The sequence below is a fragment of the Acanthochromis polyacanthus genome, chromosome 8, assembly GCF_021347895.1.
Source record: "Acanthochromis polyacanthus isolate Apoly-LR-REF ecotype Palm Island chromosome 8, KAUST_Apoly_ChrSc, whole genome shotgun sequence".
Taxonomy (NCBI): Eukaryota; Metazoa; Chordata; class Actinopteri; family Pomacentridae; genus Acanthochromis; species Acanthochromis polyacanthus.
The window spans coordinates 30,800,849-30,816,766 of NC_067120.1; the positions used below are offsets into that span (position 1 = coordinate 30,800,849).

The following is a 15,918-nucleotide window of genomic DNA, read 5'->3' on the forward strand; positions in this document are numbered from 1 at the left end:
ACTTGTACCCTAAACCATCAGATTACATAACAGATAAAACAAATGTCTAGTCCAAACAGAAAATGTCTTCAGTAGAGTCATATAGTGATCAGTTATGGCAGGGGTGTCAAGATCCGCTCCTGGAGGGCCACTATCCTGCATGTTTTAGATGTTTCCCTCTTCCAACACACCTGATTCAAATGATCAGGCTCATTATCAGGCTTCTGCTGAGCTTGATGATGAGCTGATCATTTGAATCAGGTGTGTTGGAAGAGGGAAACATCTAAAACATGCAGGATAGTGGCCCTCCAGGAACTGAGTTTGACACCCCTGAGTTATGGATATATGAAGATTGTGGTTAAATGTCTTTACAGTTGACCACTTCTTCTTCTTTTCCTTTTGGCTTTTCCCTTCAGAGGTCGCCACAGCGAATCAATTGCCTCCATCTAACCCTGTCTGCTGCATCCTCCTCTCTCACACCAACTACCTTCATGTCCTCTTTTACCACATCCATAAACCTCCTCTTTGGTCTTCCTCTAGGTCTCCTGCCTGGCAGTGGGAAACTCAGCATCCTTCTACCAATATATTCACTCTCTCTCCTCTGGACATGTCCGAACCATCTCAGTCTGGCCTCTCTGACTTTATCTCCAAAGCCTCTAACATGTGCTGTCCCTCTGATGTACTTATTCCTGATCCTATCCATCCTGGTCAGTCCCAGAGAGAACCTCAGCATCTTCAGTTCTGCTACCTCCAGCTCTGCCTCCTGTCTTTTCCTCAGGGACACTGTCTCCAGACCAAACAACATGGCTGGTCTCACCACAGTTTTGTAAACCTTCCCTTTCATTTTAGCTGAAACTCTTCTATCACACCTGACACTTTTCTCCAACCGTTCCAGGCTGCCTGTACACGCTTCTTCACCTCTTTTCCACACTCTCCATTGTTGACCACAATGCCCATTACTGTGTCACTTGAAGGTTTCGGGCACTGTGGAGTGACTCAAGGCCTAGCTTCTCCTGTATCTCACTGGTGCAGCTCCTGAGTGATGGGGTACTTGCACCATCTGTCCAGTATTCCATGCTTGTCATTTTATTTCCATTGTTGTGCACTTCCCTCCAAAAGTATTGGAACAGTGAGGCCAATTCCTATTCCAATTTTTGTTGTAGACTGAAAACATTTGGGTTTGACATCTACATAAAGATGAATATGGCACAAGAGATAAAGATTTCAGCTTTTATTTCCAGGTATTCACATTTGAATTTGATACATAACTTAGAAAATAGCATTATTTGTAGAGAACCACATTTTTAGGTGAGAAAAAGTATTAAAACAGGTAGACCTAAATAGATTGTTTTTGGGCGTTTACTCCCTTCAGTCTGTTGTTTAGAAGGTAAAATGCAGTTCTAAAGATTTTTAGTCTTGAGATTGACTTGGCCAGTCTAGACCCTTCCACTTCTTGCCCCTAATGAACTCCTTTGTTGTCTTGGCAGTGCGTTTTGGGTCATTACCTTGCTGCATAATTAAGGATCTCACAATCAGATTGGATGCATCTTTCTTTAAATTGGCAGACAAAATGTTTCTGGAGACTTCTGAGTTCATTTTGCTGCAGCGACCATGTGTTCCATCATCAGTGCAGATTAATGAGCCTATCCCAGAAGACGCCATGCAAGCCCAAGCCATGACATTACCTCCACTGTGTTTCACAGATGAGCATGTGTATACACTGAGCAGATCCTTTCTTTCTCCAAACTTTAGCCTCTCCATCACTTTGGTAAAGGTTCATCTTTGTCTCATTAGTCCACAAAACTTTGTCCTAGAACTTTTTAAGCTCATCTCTGTACTTTTTGGCAAATTCCAGTCTACCCTTCCTATTCTTCTTGCCAATGAGTGGTTTGGACCTTCTAGTGTGGCCTCTGTACTTTTGCTCATGAACTCTTGTACGAACAGTAGATTGTGAAACTTCACCCTTTCCCTCTGGAGATGGTTGCTGATATCACTAACAGTTGTTTTAGGATCTTTTTTAAAGCTTTCCCAATGTTGCCAGCTGCTGCCGTTTTCCTTGGTCTACCCGTTGGACGTCTGTTACTTTGGTCTTTAACTGGCTCACTTTTTTGGAAGGGAGTGCAAATTCAGCAGATTTGAACAGAATTAATTTAACTGATCATAATTAATGGGTAAACCTGGATTGTTAGTGCTCATACCCAACTATAACTTTACAACAACCTGGTATATGACACCCAATAAATCAACACATAAGGAAGGAAGCCAAAGTACATTCGAGGCAGAGGATGACTGCAAGACTGATGACAATGACCTTGCAGGCAATAGTAATTAAGCACAATGAATGCAACCGGCAAGGTGAGACTGTGGAAGTGCGGAAATCAGCAGACAAATAATCATAGAGCACAAGGTGAGTACTGGAAACTATGGAGCATTTTACTGAGCTATAGAAATGTGTGTGCTAAACTTAAAAAAAAAGTGTGTGTGGGGAGGGAGAAGCATGTGTGTAAAATGTGTCTATGGGAAAGTCAGAATGGTTAGTAAAAAAACAAAGACAGTTTAAATATAGGTGTTTGCTCGACATTGCTAGAGTTGGACCTTATTGGACTACTTTCAGGATATTTGCTTTTACCCTGAAAAGGAAAAGCCCCAATTGGACTGCAGATTGGGTTAGGGAGGCAGACGTTTTCTGTACTTTTAAAATTAGGTTCATAAATTTATGAACTCATGAATACATGAACTGACATCTTCAAGCACCCATATTACGCTTTTTAGGTTTTCCTTTTGCATTACCAAGTGGCTGTATTTTTTTCATGTAAAAGCTTTGCAGATGTGACCTTTCAGAGAAAACATTTTTCCTTCCCCCTGCCATAAACTCGACACTTTAAAGGCATTATGGAGGATGTTTTTTTTTTTGTTTAATTTGTCTGATTCACATAAAATGAATATACTGACCTTTAGTGGACTTGTATGTATGGTTTCTAAAAAAATAAAAAATTTAAAAAAATAACTGTGGACATGGCAGGACCTGAAAAACATCAGCCAATCAATGCGCTCGGACCGAGGCGTTTGGTTTGCTCCCTTTCCTGTCAATCAAAAATCTTCCGGCTCAGGCCTAGTTACGTAGATTACGTACGCCTTGGACTTACGTGTTTTCTGTATGTGTTGCTTTGGTATAGCTTCGTAGTTAGCTGGCGACTTGTTTTGCTCATCTTTTTTTACATAATGGCAGATAAAGATCCAGGGGGACCCAGCTGTAAAAGACAACTTCACGAGTGCTACGCAAGTTTCTGGAGGGGGGCGTTTCTTCGTAAATGTTAAGAGGGGGGAGGTTAGAGGGGGATGAGGGAGAGGTTGTATGTGCGCATGCTATGTTCAAAGTCGTAGGAAATTAAATCTCCTCTAATGCCTTTAAGTCCAGACTTTTCTGCCATTACTTACTTCCATTCCCATGCAACAGAATTTGTATAACGCTAGGCAGGAAGTTTGTCCCACTTCTGCTTACTCTGTGTCTCTGCCTGCACTCACAGATCTGGGGTTATGGTATGTAAGTAAAGCTTCGTCAGGTCAGCTAACCAGTCAGAGGAGACTGGGCTTTTCAGTAAGGTAGCGAAAGCAGAGCATTTCAGACAGAGGGTGGGCAGAGGTGCTGTAGCAATGCACAGAATGGCAACATGTTTCTTGAACATTACAGCAAAACATATAATAATAATAAACATATTCAATATTATAAACATTTATATGTGCACCATGTGTGCTCTTCAACTCACCTTGATGTCTTTACCAAACAGGTTTGCATAGAAACACAGCCAGTTCCTGGATATGTAGAGTCGTCCCTGCAGCAGGATGTCTCTCAGCAATGCACAGGAGTACACTGCAGAGGGAGAGCAAGAAAGCAGAGAGTTTCATAATACCAACAGTCAGAAATGCATCAAAGAGGGTATTGTTTAATGTATGTATGATGCATTTTAAATGATGATCATATAGTAAATATGTCCAGTATATATTTGTGAAAACTTTTTTACAATCATAAAAAAGTAAGCACAGATATTTGGCTTTTTTGATGTTTTCACAAGCCAACATCTCATCTTTGATAGAGTACCTATAGATAAAATTCTTACACATGAACAATACTACAAGTAAATTTAATTTGTTGATTAATTTCTTCAATGAAGAGATTAATAAACATTAAATTGAATAAATACAATGCATTTATAGATGTATGAGGATTATCTTCGATGTACTTCCTCCTTTAAAATCCACCACAGGCTCAGAAGATTGACTAGGGAGTAGGGATGACCACAGCCACCTCTAAAATCTCATTTGACACACCTGGAGCCACCTCAGATCCGACTGGTCAAGTTCATTCACTGAAACACCACTATCCAAGTTTTAGTGAATGCAACTATATAGTGTCCAATTGCACGTGAAAGCAGCATTAGATGACTAATAGCTATGATCTGCATGCATAGTTAGCAAGTCTTCAGTTGACATAGGTTAAAAAAAAAAAGACTGAAATCGCAAGAAACTTTCATATACAGTATATAACAAAAGTGAGTAAATCCCTGCGTAATACCACTCAAATGTCAAATGATTCCAAATTGTTTCACCTCTTAATAATTATATTGTTTCTAAGTGGATAGGTAGTGTTTGCTTGTATAAATAATGGAATTGCCTTTGAGACACTGTCGTAATTTGTTGCTAATTTTTTCTTGTTGAAAAATGGGAAGCACTAAACTTGGCTACTGTTTAACACCTGATATATACAACATATATTAGTTTTCCATTTGTTTTATATAAAGGCATCACTTCATTTTAAGTCACTTTCTGTTTGCCTTCCTATCTGACTCTGCAGAGAAACACATGGTTCATGAATGCACTTTGAAGCATCATAGAGGAAATGGCAAAAGTTCACTATTTAACTTCAGACACTGTCCTCATTAGCAATGGCTTACCTTGCTGTGATCGTTATGGGACGATCGGCAGCTGTCTGTCTGTCTGTTAGCAACATTACTCAAAAATGGATGAACGGATTTGGATGAAATTTTCAGGGAAGGTCAGAAATGACACAAGGACCAACTGTTTAGGTTTTGGAAGTGATGTGGCTTATAGTCTAGATCCATGGATTTGTTAAAGATTTCTGTATCATTGTGAGATAGCAGCATGGTGTCACTGTAACTATGATAACAAGTGAACATTGTGGCAGCTGCCAGCTGACAATCACATGATGGCAGTCCTACTGAAATTTGACCGCTGCAGACTTATCCGTCAGGAATCATATAGTCAAAAGTTTACATGGAATGTGCTTTCTTTTTTCACATGACTGTATATGAGCCGAATCAGGTCAAAGTGACAAAGACAGTACAGGTGGGGTAAAACATCTGTCCTGTCCAATAAGTTTGTACCTTTCATCAGGATCTCTTCTTTAGGAACAGTCTGGAACAGTTTGTGGTACTGAGAGTTGTATTTGCTGACAGTCTGTCAAGGCAGATAGTCAAAAACAGAATTAGCTGCATGTTTCTGCAAATATATTAACAATGGGCCCAAAAGCCTGAGACTACAACATAGACTGTATATATAGATGGACGTAGCATCTGGCTCCAGAATTGAAGCAAACCCGGAAGTGTCAAAAACTTGCAATATCACGCCGTCCGCTAGGGTTGGCTCCAAAAAGCTTTTGCTCCATAGATCCCAATTCGTTTTTGGAGAAAATAAAATTTGATAGACTGATTTTCTACAGCTCAGGATTTTTTCCCCGTTAGTTTTCATGGTCAAAATGAGAGACCAGGTGGCCGATCTTAAAATAAATCAATACTGAATTTTAAATAAATCGTTAAAGTTGGCAGAGCCAGGGGGCGTGGCTATACTTGATAGACAGCAACAGAAGCCTCTGCGGTAAAATGTGGGTGGGATAAGAGAGTCCTCAGCCAATCCTGCCCCTAGTTGCTCTCCGGTCCAGTCTGTTTGACGCTTTTTACGTCACTGGCTCCAAAAAATCCAAAACGGTGACCAGGAAGTTGCAAAATCCGGGCTTCATTTTCTCGGCGTTGAAACCAACGGGTGACGTCACAGTTAGTTTACGCCTGGACTACAAGTGGAGATGCTTCTTTCATTCAGTGAGAATTTAATACAAAGTGCTTCAACATAAATTATATATCAACTTACAACTGAAAAGACGAACTATGAAAAATGCCCACAAATTCGAAAAACCCCAAAATATTAGTAGTGAGTCGTGTTTAATTTAGTGCATTCCTGGTTTTAGTGTGGTGTATTCACCTCATGTGGGAACAACCACCAAGACAACATGGACTGGCCTTCAGTTTAGGAACATGGCTTTAGTTGCATCTCTACACGTGCCCAATTTTCATACAGTCATTGGTCACCTCTCCGTAGTGGATAAATCCACCCAGGGGTCACCCAGGCAAGTTCATGTTTCCCATGAAAACTCACTTTTTTCATGTGTCAACATAATTGCACAAGGGTTTTCTAATCATCAATTAGTCTTTCAATACCATTAGCTAACACAATGTAGCATTAGAACACAGGAGTGATGGTTGCTGGAAATGGGCCTATGCAGATATTCCATTAAAAATCAGTCATTTCCAGCGAAAATAGTCGAATACCACAATAACAACAATGTCTAGACTTTATTTCTAATTAATTTAAGGTTATCTTCGAAAAACAGCTTTTCTTTCAAAAATAAGGATATTTCTAAATGACTCCAAATTCTGACTGCTGGTGTACATCTAGTGGACTTGTTCAACATTTTCATCGTTGTCCACCTGCATCTGAAGGATAAGGGACTTTCCTTTGAGGACAGTAAAGTACACATTTTGGACAGATGGTTCGAGAGAGGACAGAAGGAAGCCATCTATGTCAAACTGAACAGCCATCTCTAAAAAGAGAAGGTAGTCTGACACTATTTGCACCTATGACACAGTGTTCAGATCTCTAGGCTTGCGCTAGCCGATCGCCACAGCGCCATTGGCGCATCGTTTTGCTGGATGGCGCAGTCATTCTGAACCATGTGAGCCACAGTGGCGCTCTATTTTTCTTGTAAAAAGCAACAAAAAAGGGTTCGACTTACTTTTTCTTCAAAACACCCGAGCGATAATATAAGAAAAACACTTTTTCTCTCGGCAGGCGTTGGAAATGGTTGGAGCCACCCGAATCTTGATCACGGGCCTGGGTCATGACCCGCTCTCAGCCAATCACAGAAAAGCATGCTCTTTTTATTGGGTCAAATCTCTGAACGGTGCGCCACGAGGCGAGTCATTTGCGATCAGGAAAAGCGAGAAAGAGGAGGTTTTAGTTGAGTTTATGCTACAGTTGTGAGATATGGTACATAGTAAGGGTTGAAGAATTGGACATAGGAGGAAAAGAAGGTAAATTGGACATGAAATCAATAATTAATTGATCATGAACATGTTTCAGGTACAGGTTTTTAAATGGCCAAATGCATATATACATGGGAATGTGTCTTCACCCCTGACTGCCTGTTTTTACGAAAAGAACATTAAATTTGGATCTGAAAGTTTAGCAAAATGATATTGACTCACACTTTGTGATGATATTTATATTCAGGACTTAGACTTAAACATTTCACGTTGTGGTGGTGGTGGTGTGTGTGTGTGTGTGTGTGTGTGTGTGTGGGGGGGGGGGGGGGGGGGGGGGTCGTCGTCAAAGACCGCCCCTGCAACCCGAACATTCACATATATGTTTTTAAATACTTTAATTGCAGCATGAAGCAAAGCAGTCTGCAAGACTCCATTTTTTCTGCTATCACTGACACAGAAATTTGTGGCTTTTTTGGATCATTTTTATTATTATGAGTGAGCCACAGTGGCTCTTCATTTCAAATTCCTAGTGCAAGCATAGGATCTCTCCATGTGAAGTTTTTCAGTCATTATTATCCTGAGTCATTCCTGTCATGGCAGATTCACATCCTTCGTTGTGTAAACCACCTGGTCTCACAACCATTGACACCCGAACACAGGTGAGTCCTTGGTTGTTGATGGGCCATTAGCTATATGAGCTGGACTGACTATATACATCTCCCCATAAGTCATCTGGAACTGAAGAAGCTGAAGGTGAAAAGCTTTCAAGAACTTAAGAGATGTCCAACTGCTTTTTTTAAACTGAAATTCTAGTCATTACAATGACCAGAATGACTAAGAATCTTCACAGACAATATGTACCTTGGTAATTTGTCAGTTTCTTATGATGCAATATAATGCGTTTTATTATTACACTTTTGTTGCCTTGTTTTGGAGAGATCACATTCTAAACACTGGATATGTTAATGCATTTCATTGCTAATGTCACAACTGCACATACAGTAAAACTCCTAATCTTATGTACTTTACAACTAGGAGAGATATGAGCATCTTATTTTCAAGGTTAAATGCAGTGTAGACATGATCGTGTTTGTCTCAGTCAACTAGTGTTGCAGTATAAACACATAGTGAACAATATTGTGCAGAGTTTGGTAACATGACAGCTGAGGGAAAGAAGCTGTCCCTAAAGCTGAATGTTCTGAAACACACATTTTAAGCACTCAGCCTCAGAATTACATCACCGCCACATTTGTTGTTGAACCTTGCACTGCACCATTAAAATGCACACTTGTGGACTCAAAAATCAAACATCCATTTGTACTCTCAGACCAATGTCTTGTAAATCTGATAGGTAGTAACCTAATGTACCGATTTGGTATATCAATATCACATCTACATGACCTCAAAGTCTCCAGGCTACCCCTCACATCTCAGAAGGTGAAACACAGCCCAGAGTCATTGCAGGGAGCCTATAAGTGATCTCTGCTGCCATCTGGTGGTGACTCAGTGACACTGTACTGAAGCTCCAGTTCCCATGCCTACTGGTTCTTTAAACTGCACAGCACATTATGACAGGGTCCAGATACCAAGTTTGAGGAAGCATTGCATAGACAGCAACAAAAGGTACAAAGACTGAAAATGGTATTTGTTGTATGTATAAGGTCTGCTGGTTCTGTCTCTGTTTTCAGATGATGCTTCACATATCACCAGGATTTGGGAAGATGGCTCCACAAAAAACTGACCTGGACTAACCTCTGTCACACAGCGAGAACGGTGATGTACACTACCAATCAAAGGGGTGGACACACCTTCTCATTTAATGGTTTTTCTTTATTTTCATGACATTGCAGATTCTCACTGAAGGCATTAAACTATGAATGAACACATATGGAATTATGTAGTAAACAAAAAAGTGTGAAATAAGTCATAAGTTCTGTATTTTAGATTCTTCAAAATAGCCACTCTTTGCTTTGATTATTGCTTTGCACACTCTTGACATTCTCTGGATGAGCTTCATGAGGTAGTCACCAGAAATGGTTTTCAGCTTCACAGGTGTACCTTGTCAAAGTTAATTTCTTGCCTTCTTAATGGGGTTGGGGCCATTCGCGGTGTTGTGCAGAAGTCAGGTTGGTACATAGTTGACAGCCCTATTTGACAACTGTTAGAATCCATATTATAGCAATCAGCTAAGGCAGTCCATCATTACTTTAAGAACTGAAGGTTAGTCAGTTGGAAAACTGCAAAAACTTTGAATGTATCCTCAAGTGCAGGCACAACTTCATATGTTTCTTTGATGTTGCTTTCAACCCTATTCAGCACAATATGACCTCTCATTGCACATTTAATATGCACACTATATACACACTAAAAGTTGAACTTAAATTGCAACCCTGACAAACATGTCTCCTCTGGCTGGAGAATTCTTTGATTTTCTCCAATTTTGACAGCACACATTCTTCACAGACAGACACTGATTTAATCAGATTACACATTTTACATTCAGCTACTGGTAGTTGTTAATTCAACAGATCATCCACAAAAACATGCACACAGCCCTTAGAATGTTCTCATAGATGAGATACACAGCAGAAATGTCCGACTTTAAAAAAAAAAAAAAAAACATTTATAAGGACTCCTGATGGTCTGTTATCTCTGGACTAAAAACTGCTATGAGCTTACTGTGTGTATGTGTTTATATAGGTTATTCATTTTATGTTCCTTGAGGGACTTACTGATCCTCTGTAACACTTCTTCACATCTTCATAGGACAAGTCGTCAATCAACTGCAGCCTGCAGAACACATTACATCAAATTAGATTCCTCAGAACAGAGAAAAACTACAGGTTCTCGAGGCAATTGGGTCACTACTGCAAAAGAAACAAGAACAATACTAAGAGAGTAGGACTGGACCAATGTGGCTTCACAGTTCTGATATAGATATAGATTATTTATCATCAAGAAAGAAAGCTAACAGATTCACATTGCAAGGTATATGTTTACAGCATGTGATAACAGCTTAGTCCAGCACTCTTCATGCTCTTCACCATGGACTGTGTCCCCACCCAGTCCTCCAACACCCTGATAAAGTTTGCCGATTATAATAGTGGTAGGCCTTTTCAGTGGAACAGAGGTAGAGAAGGTGGACTCAGTCAGATTCCTTGTCATGCACATTACCAAGGATCTGACATGGACACTTAACACCTCCATCTGGTGAAAAAAGAGGATTTTCTTCCTGAGGAAGCTGAAGCAGGCTGGTCTAGCTCCCCAACTGCTCAGAAACTTCTACAGAAGTACCATCTAGAATATCCTCTGCCAGGACTGCACAGTGTGGTAGAGTGGCTGCACAGCAAAGGACAGAAAACATTTGTCCCTGGTGGTAAAGCTGGTACAGAGAATCGTGGGAGCTGAACTCTCGGACTTAGACTCTGTGTACACCAAGCACATGCAGAGAAGAGCATGGGCCATCTGCATGGACATCAGCCACCCAAGACACTCCCTGTTTGTCCTGCTGCCATTAGGGAGGAGACACAGTCCCATCAAAACATGGACTACTAGGCTGACTAAGCTTTTTTCCCCAGAGATGTTGCTTTCATTATACAGATTACACCACCCCCTTCCCTCTATCCCGCCCACAAACATGCACAACCCAGAGCTGGAACCCTTCACCCCGCTGCTTTCCATCAGAAACTCACTGATTGACCATAATCATGTTTATGTGCATTAACATCTCAAACTAAGCATTTTACTCACATCAGACACTTTAAAGCAGACATTGCACTATTACACTCTTTACACTCTTTTATGAATAATCATATTTATTGTAAATACTTATTTTTATACTTGGCTTTTGTTTTTCATATTTGTTGTACTGTGTTATTTTTTTGGAAGTGCCAACAAAGTTCTGTTGCAGAAATGCAATGACAATAAATATCCTTGCTCCTTAAGACATGAAAGGCAGTGCAAAGCTCATCCATAATACTCAAACCCCCTTCCAGCACTTGATGGTACAGGTGATGAGGATGGAGGGGCACAGTGGGCTCCAGGGTTAGCTAATTGGGCCTGCATAGCCACAGCTGTGTTTCGTCTTGCAAGCAGGCCATCCATTATCCTGCAGTCTCTGTCAGGGCAGGTGACTGTGCCCAGAATGGAGCTGCTGGTGTATTTAATTGTTTACACACCAAATTCCAGAAGTCAGGCAGGGGAAACACTTGTGCTGGTGTCAGGGTGCACATCCACATCCTCCACAACCCAGTAGGGATGAACACTCCACAAGGTTTTAAAACAGGGCGGCATTCAGAATACTGGTTGCCTTGCCAATAACCTCCTTTAAACTGCAGGCCACAGGACAGGTCATTCTCTTTGGAAGAAAAGAGGGGGGCACAGACACTGAGGGACTAGCAGACAGGAGTAATAAGGAAAGAGTTTTATTGAATCAGAAAACTACAAAAATACATAAACGGAGAACGGAACAGGGAGGGGACAAAACTAAACCCACCGACTACTAACTTACACTATGAATTCAAAAATGGAAAACACAAACACTGAAATAATATAACAAAGACGGAGACGAGAACGGGGCTACAGACTGGAGACAAAAGCAGGGCTAGCAAGAATCCAAAAGCAGAACCAAGTCCAAGTGAGTTAAAGCCAGAGGAGGGGGAACAGAGTCTGTGAAGGCATGTAGGTCACTGTGGAGATGAGTCTTTATGATCCGTCAAGGTATAGCTGAATGAACAGGGCTTAAGTAGTGAGGAGAGCTTGTGGGCAGGTGAGCTGATTATGGCAATGTGAGGCACCTGCAGAAATCAGCTGAGTGCAGGCAGGTGTAGCAGGGAGAGCAAGAGGCAGGGACGAGTGACAGGGAGAGAGAGAGACATGAGGGAGCCAAGGAGAGACAGATCAAAACAGATAGAACAGATGAGGAATGAAAGAGAAGGAAAGAGGGAAAAGGAGGAAGGGCAAGAGCGAGAACAGGATCACAACAGAGTGCTTTGCCAAGGCCTTCACTCCCCTTTTTCCCCTAAATGGCCTCCATCTTGTTTTTTTGCTTTTTTTTTTTTTTTGAAGGGCAGAAAAATGGGGGAACCTGCATACTTTACCCCCAAACTGAACCTCTGTGGTGCCTGCAGGCAATAAAAAAATACCCATGCAAGACTGTGAGCTCTTTCCAGGTAATAGTGCACGTTGGTGACCCAAATACAGCACACACCTATCATGGCCATCCTTCAAAGTATGGAAACATCACAACCCACACATAAGTAACAGTTGAAAAACCCTTACAGACAGTCATACCTTTTCAGGTGGTGGGGACTGGCAACTATGGTGGAGGTGCTGATGTTTGAATTCAGTTAGCTTCATGCTAAGGTAGCTTTGTGGAATAACTTGCCTAAGCTAACGAGGCAATATGCGACTTCAACACAGACCACCATTAAGCCCATTAGCTGCACCTTAACAATACACTTCAGTGGTGTTCTGGGGTCGGCAGAGAGACAGTGACATCTTTGTTTTGCTTCGGAGTGAAACTTTTGAGAAAAACAGGCCAATTAGTCAGGTCAATAAATAAAAATCTACCTAAAATTAAAAAAAATAATAAAATGAATAGTGGAATGCCAGTTCTTTATGAACATATCATTGCAGAATCCTTACTGCCAGGTCATGTTTCTTTCTGACGCAGCCTATCCAACAACCAGCTTTCAGGAGTTACTTTCATAAATCTGCCAACTGAATGACACATGACACACATAGCCAATTTGTTGCTTCAGATTTCATGGTCTTGTAAATGGGGCCATGGTAGGAAGGGGCAAATCCAAGTGAAGTTCATGCAGAAAAAAAAAAAGAAAGAAACGGCAAACGTTGGCCACAATTCATACCACATGAGCAGTATTGACTGTGTATGGAAGAAATGAACTGCAAATAAGGGCAAAATTCCCATCACCCACTGGTTTTAGTTTGGCACAGTGAAGCATGAAAAGGTCGGTGCGTGTATGCTGCTGGGAGGCCGACATGGTTTTCTCTCATGCGCAAACAAGATAAAAGAATTAATTATGCAAACTGATTCACCCTGTGTGGGAAAAATGGAGCAGGAGAAGCAGGTTCACACCAATGCAGGCAAATTAGAAAATTGTTTAACTGACATTTCTAAAAGAGTACAACCTGCAAACACATTGATTCTTAAAACCCGATTTTCATGTATTTCAAGTATTTGTAATCAGCAAGTGCCTCTCTGTATAGCAGTTTTAATTGTTACTGTTATCTTTCTGCACTGAATTCTGTGGTGGAAACACATTTTGACAACACAGTCCAAAGTCTGGTTGTAGTTTAAAGACCCACCAAGGAAGATTTTTATGCTCGTAACAAAGTCTCATATTAATGTGGATGAATCTTCGTTATTTACACTTATTAATGCCCCCATTTTCGATTCATGAATCATTTTGGTTTTGTAAATATTTGTGTTTTATTAATTTTTTGTCAACTCGTCTAGAATTTCCTGTGAGAGACGGAGCGATTTACAGCAAATACGGTGCGCTGACGGAGCGTAGCAGAGCGGAGCTAGTTGTTTTTAGCAGTAGCAGAGCGGAGAGTTGGTTGAGAAGACGGCACACATGGAGCGCAAAAGGAAGCGAACGGAGCAAAGTCTGCAAGCAAAAAGGTTGTCAGATCGACAACGACGCAAAAGAAAAGTTCATCTTGGACAGGCATTTCAGAGGTGGAGAGAATTCCGGGAGCAAAAAGGAATCAAAACAGATGCCAAGCTGGCTGTGCTTCTCCTAGACAGGTACGTAACTTTAGCTCTTTGTAAGTTTGATACAATTCTTTTGTCTTTTGTGTGTGTTGCTTGCGATGTGTGGTTAGTAGAGTATGGGATTAGTTTGACTGTGACTGGTTTAGTTGACTAACTCCACCGGCTTTCCTGAGGCTCGCTCGCTTGTTTACGACGGTTTGCGACAGTGTGCGCCGAGGCTCACTAAAATCTTCCTCGGTGGGTCTTTAACAGTTACATTTTAAATACTAGCAAGAGAGGTCATCACTACAGTATCCTCTCTTCACTGGCTCCTCTTAAAACAGACAACTTAGAATCCTCACTTGTGCAGACAAAAGCTCTTAATGGCCAAGCTTCCTCATATCATGAAGACCTTATTTCACCATAATATCCCAATAGAGCACTTTGCTGTCAAAGTGCAGGCTTATTTGTGGTTTCTTGAGGTTCTTAAAACAGAATGGGAAGCAGAGACGTCAGCTATTCTGCTCCTTTCCTGTGGAAACAGCTCCCAGTTTTGATTCAGGTGTCAGGTCCTTGCCTCCACCTCTGCTTACCTGCCAGTCTCTCCTCCTCTCTCTCTGTCTCTCTGTGGGCCTGTGTGTATGACTGAGATGCAACCCAATCAGCAACAAGAGAAACTCACCTGCTTTCACCGAAGCACTCCATTTCATAAAATCCTGGTTCAGACTTTCATTTAGTGCTAGATCACCTTTCTAGACACTTTGTTCTTTCGAGACACCTGGTTCTCTGGTTCGTCCTCCCATCACCACCCTGAAAATTCTTTGGATTACTTGCTGCCCATTTCAGTTACAACTCTGTCAGATTCTTTCATTCTGAACACACCAGCTGGATCACCTGCCTGCTTCAGCCTCCCACATCTCCCCTGGATTCGCCTTGGTGTATCCTCCATGCAACATTTTTCTTGTTTCGCTTTTAGTCCCAGGTCCTTGCTTTGTCAGTAATTTGTTTCACACTAGATTAATAGCTTGGTGTGTTTGTGATAGTTAGTGTTGTGTATTCAGTGTTTCTCCACTAGCTTTTGTTAAGTTAGCATGCCTGTTTACCCTCTCTAGCTCACTTCCCTGGTTAGTTTGGAAGGTCTCTTTTCAACCATTGTACCTAGTAGTTCCCTGTGTTATTTGTTGTTGTTGTTGCTGTTTTTTTTTAATATGTATATAGTATAGTAGTTACAACACATTTCTAGAACAAGATAACAGACTGAGTGGAAATCAAAAAGAGAAGTGTGTGTTTTGCCCGTCATCAACCCATATAATCCGCTTTTACTAAGGTTTAAATTCTATTTTACGGTGCAAAGTTTTACAGACTGAATAGTTTCTGAGTTTTTACTAAATAAACTTTAACTAAATGGAGGGTTTGGGGCTGTGTGTCTATTTGTGAGTTTAACTGGACAACAGCTACATACATCTTCTTTGTCTCATCAGCCTTTCAGCCTCTCTCTGAGCTCTGCTGCCTGGAAACGTGAGCTAACTGCATGTGCAACAGGCAAGCACACTCAAACGAACACCGACTGTGTTGTGCAGCCATTGCTGCAGCTTGTTTAGTACGTGACATGAATACCAGAGCAGTGGCAGAGACACTGAGTCTTTCCTTCTCTGTGGATCATATCTTCTGCATGCTGGGTTATGTTGAAGTTTCATTCCACAAAGTGAAAATGTGGATCTTTTTCTCCCCGTCATATGCATCAACACACATTCTCAAATGTACCAGTTGAGACTACTAGTACATCGTCAAAAATAACTGAAATTCTGTTCCCATGAAAATTCTGTTCTTTTGGGACTAAACATTTCAAATGAACAAGCGCTTTCTCTATGTGTAATGAAACAA

At 41.1% G+C, this 15,918-nt stretch overlaps 1 protein-coding gene across 2 annotated transcripts in view; it reads right to left on the reverse strand.

The window, feature by feature from the left end:
• The window catches only part of LOC110968838 (GRAM domain-containing protein 2A-like), a 32,716-nt gene that overhangs the window by 9,634 nt on the left and 7,164 nt on the right, over positions 1 to 15,918 (reverse strand). For both annotated transcript variants that reach the window (XM_022218841.2, XM_022218840.2), the window contains exons 3-5: positions 10,046 to 10,103; positions 5,382 to 5,454; positions 3,747 to 3,850 (exon numbers count right to left, since the gene is read on the reverse strand). In XM_022218841.2, the coding sequence (XP_022074533.1) occupies positions 3,747 to 3,850; positions 5,382 to 5,454; positions 10,046 to 10,103 (235 nt within the window). The remainder of the gene's footprint in view (positions 1 to 3,746; positions 3,851 to 5,381; positions 5,455 to 10,045; positions 10,104 to 15,918) is intronic.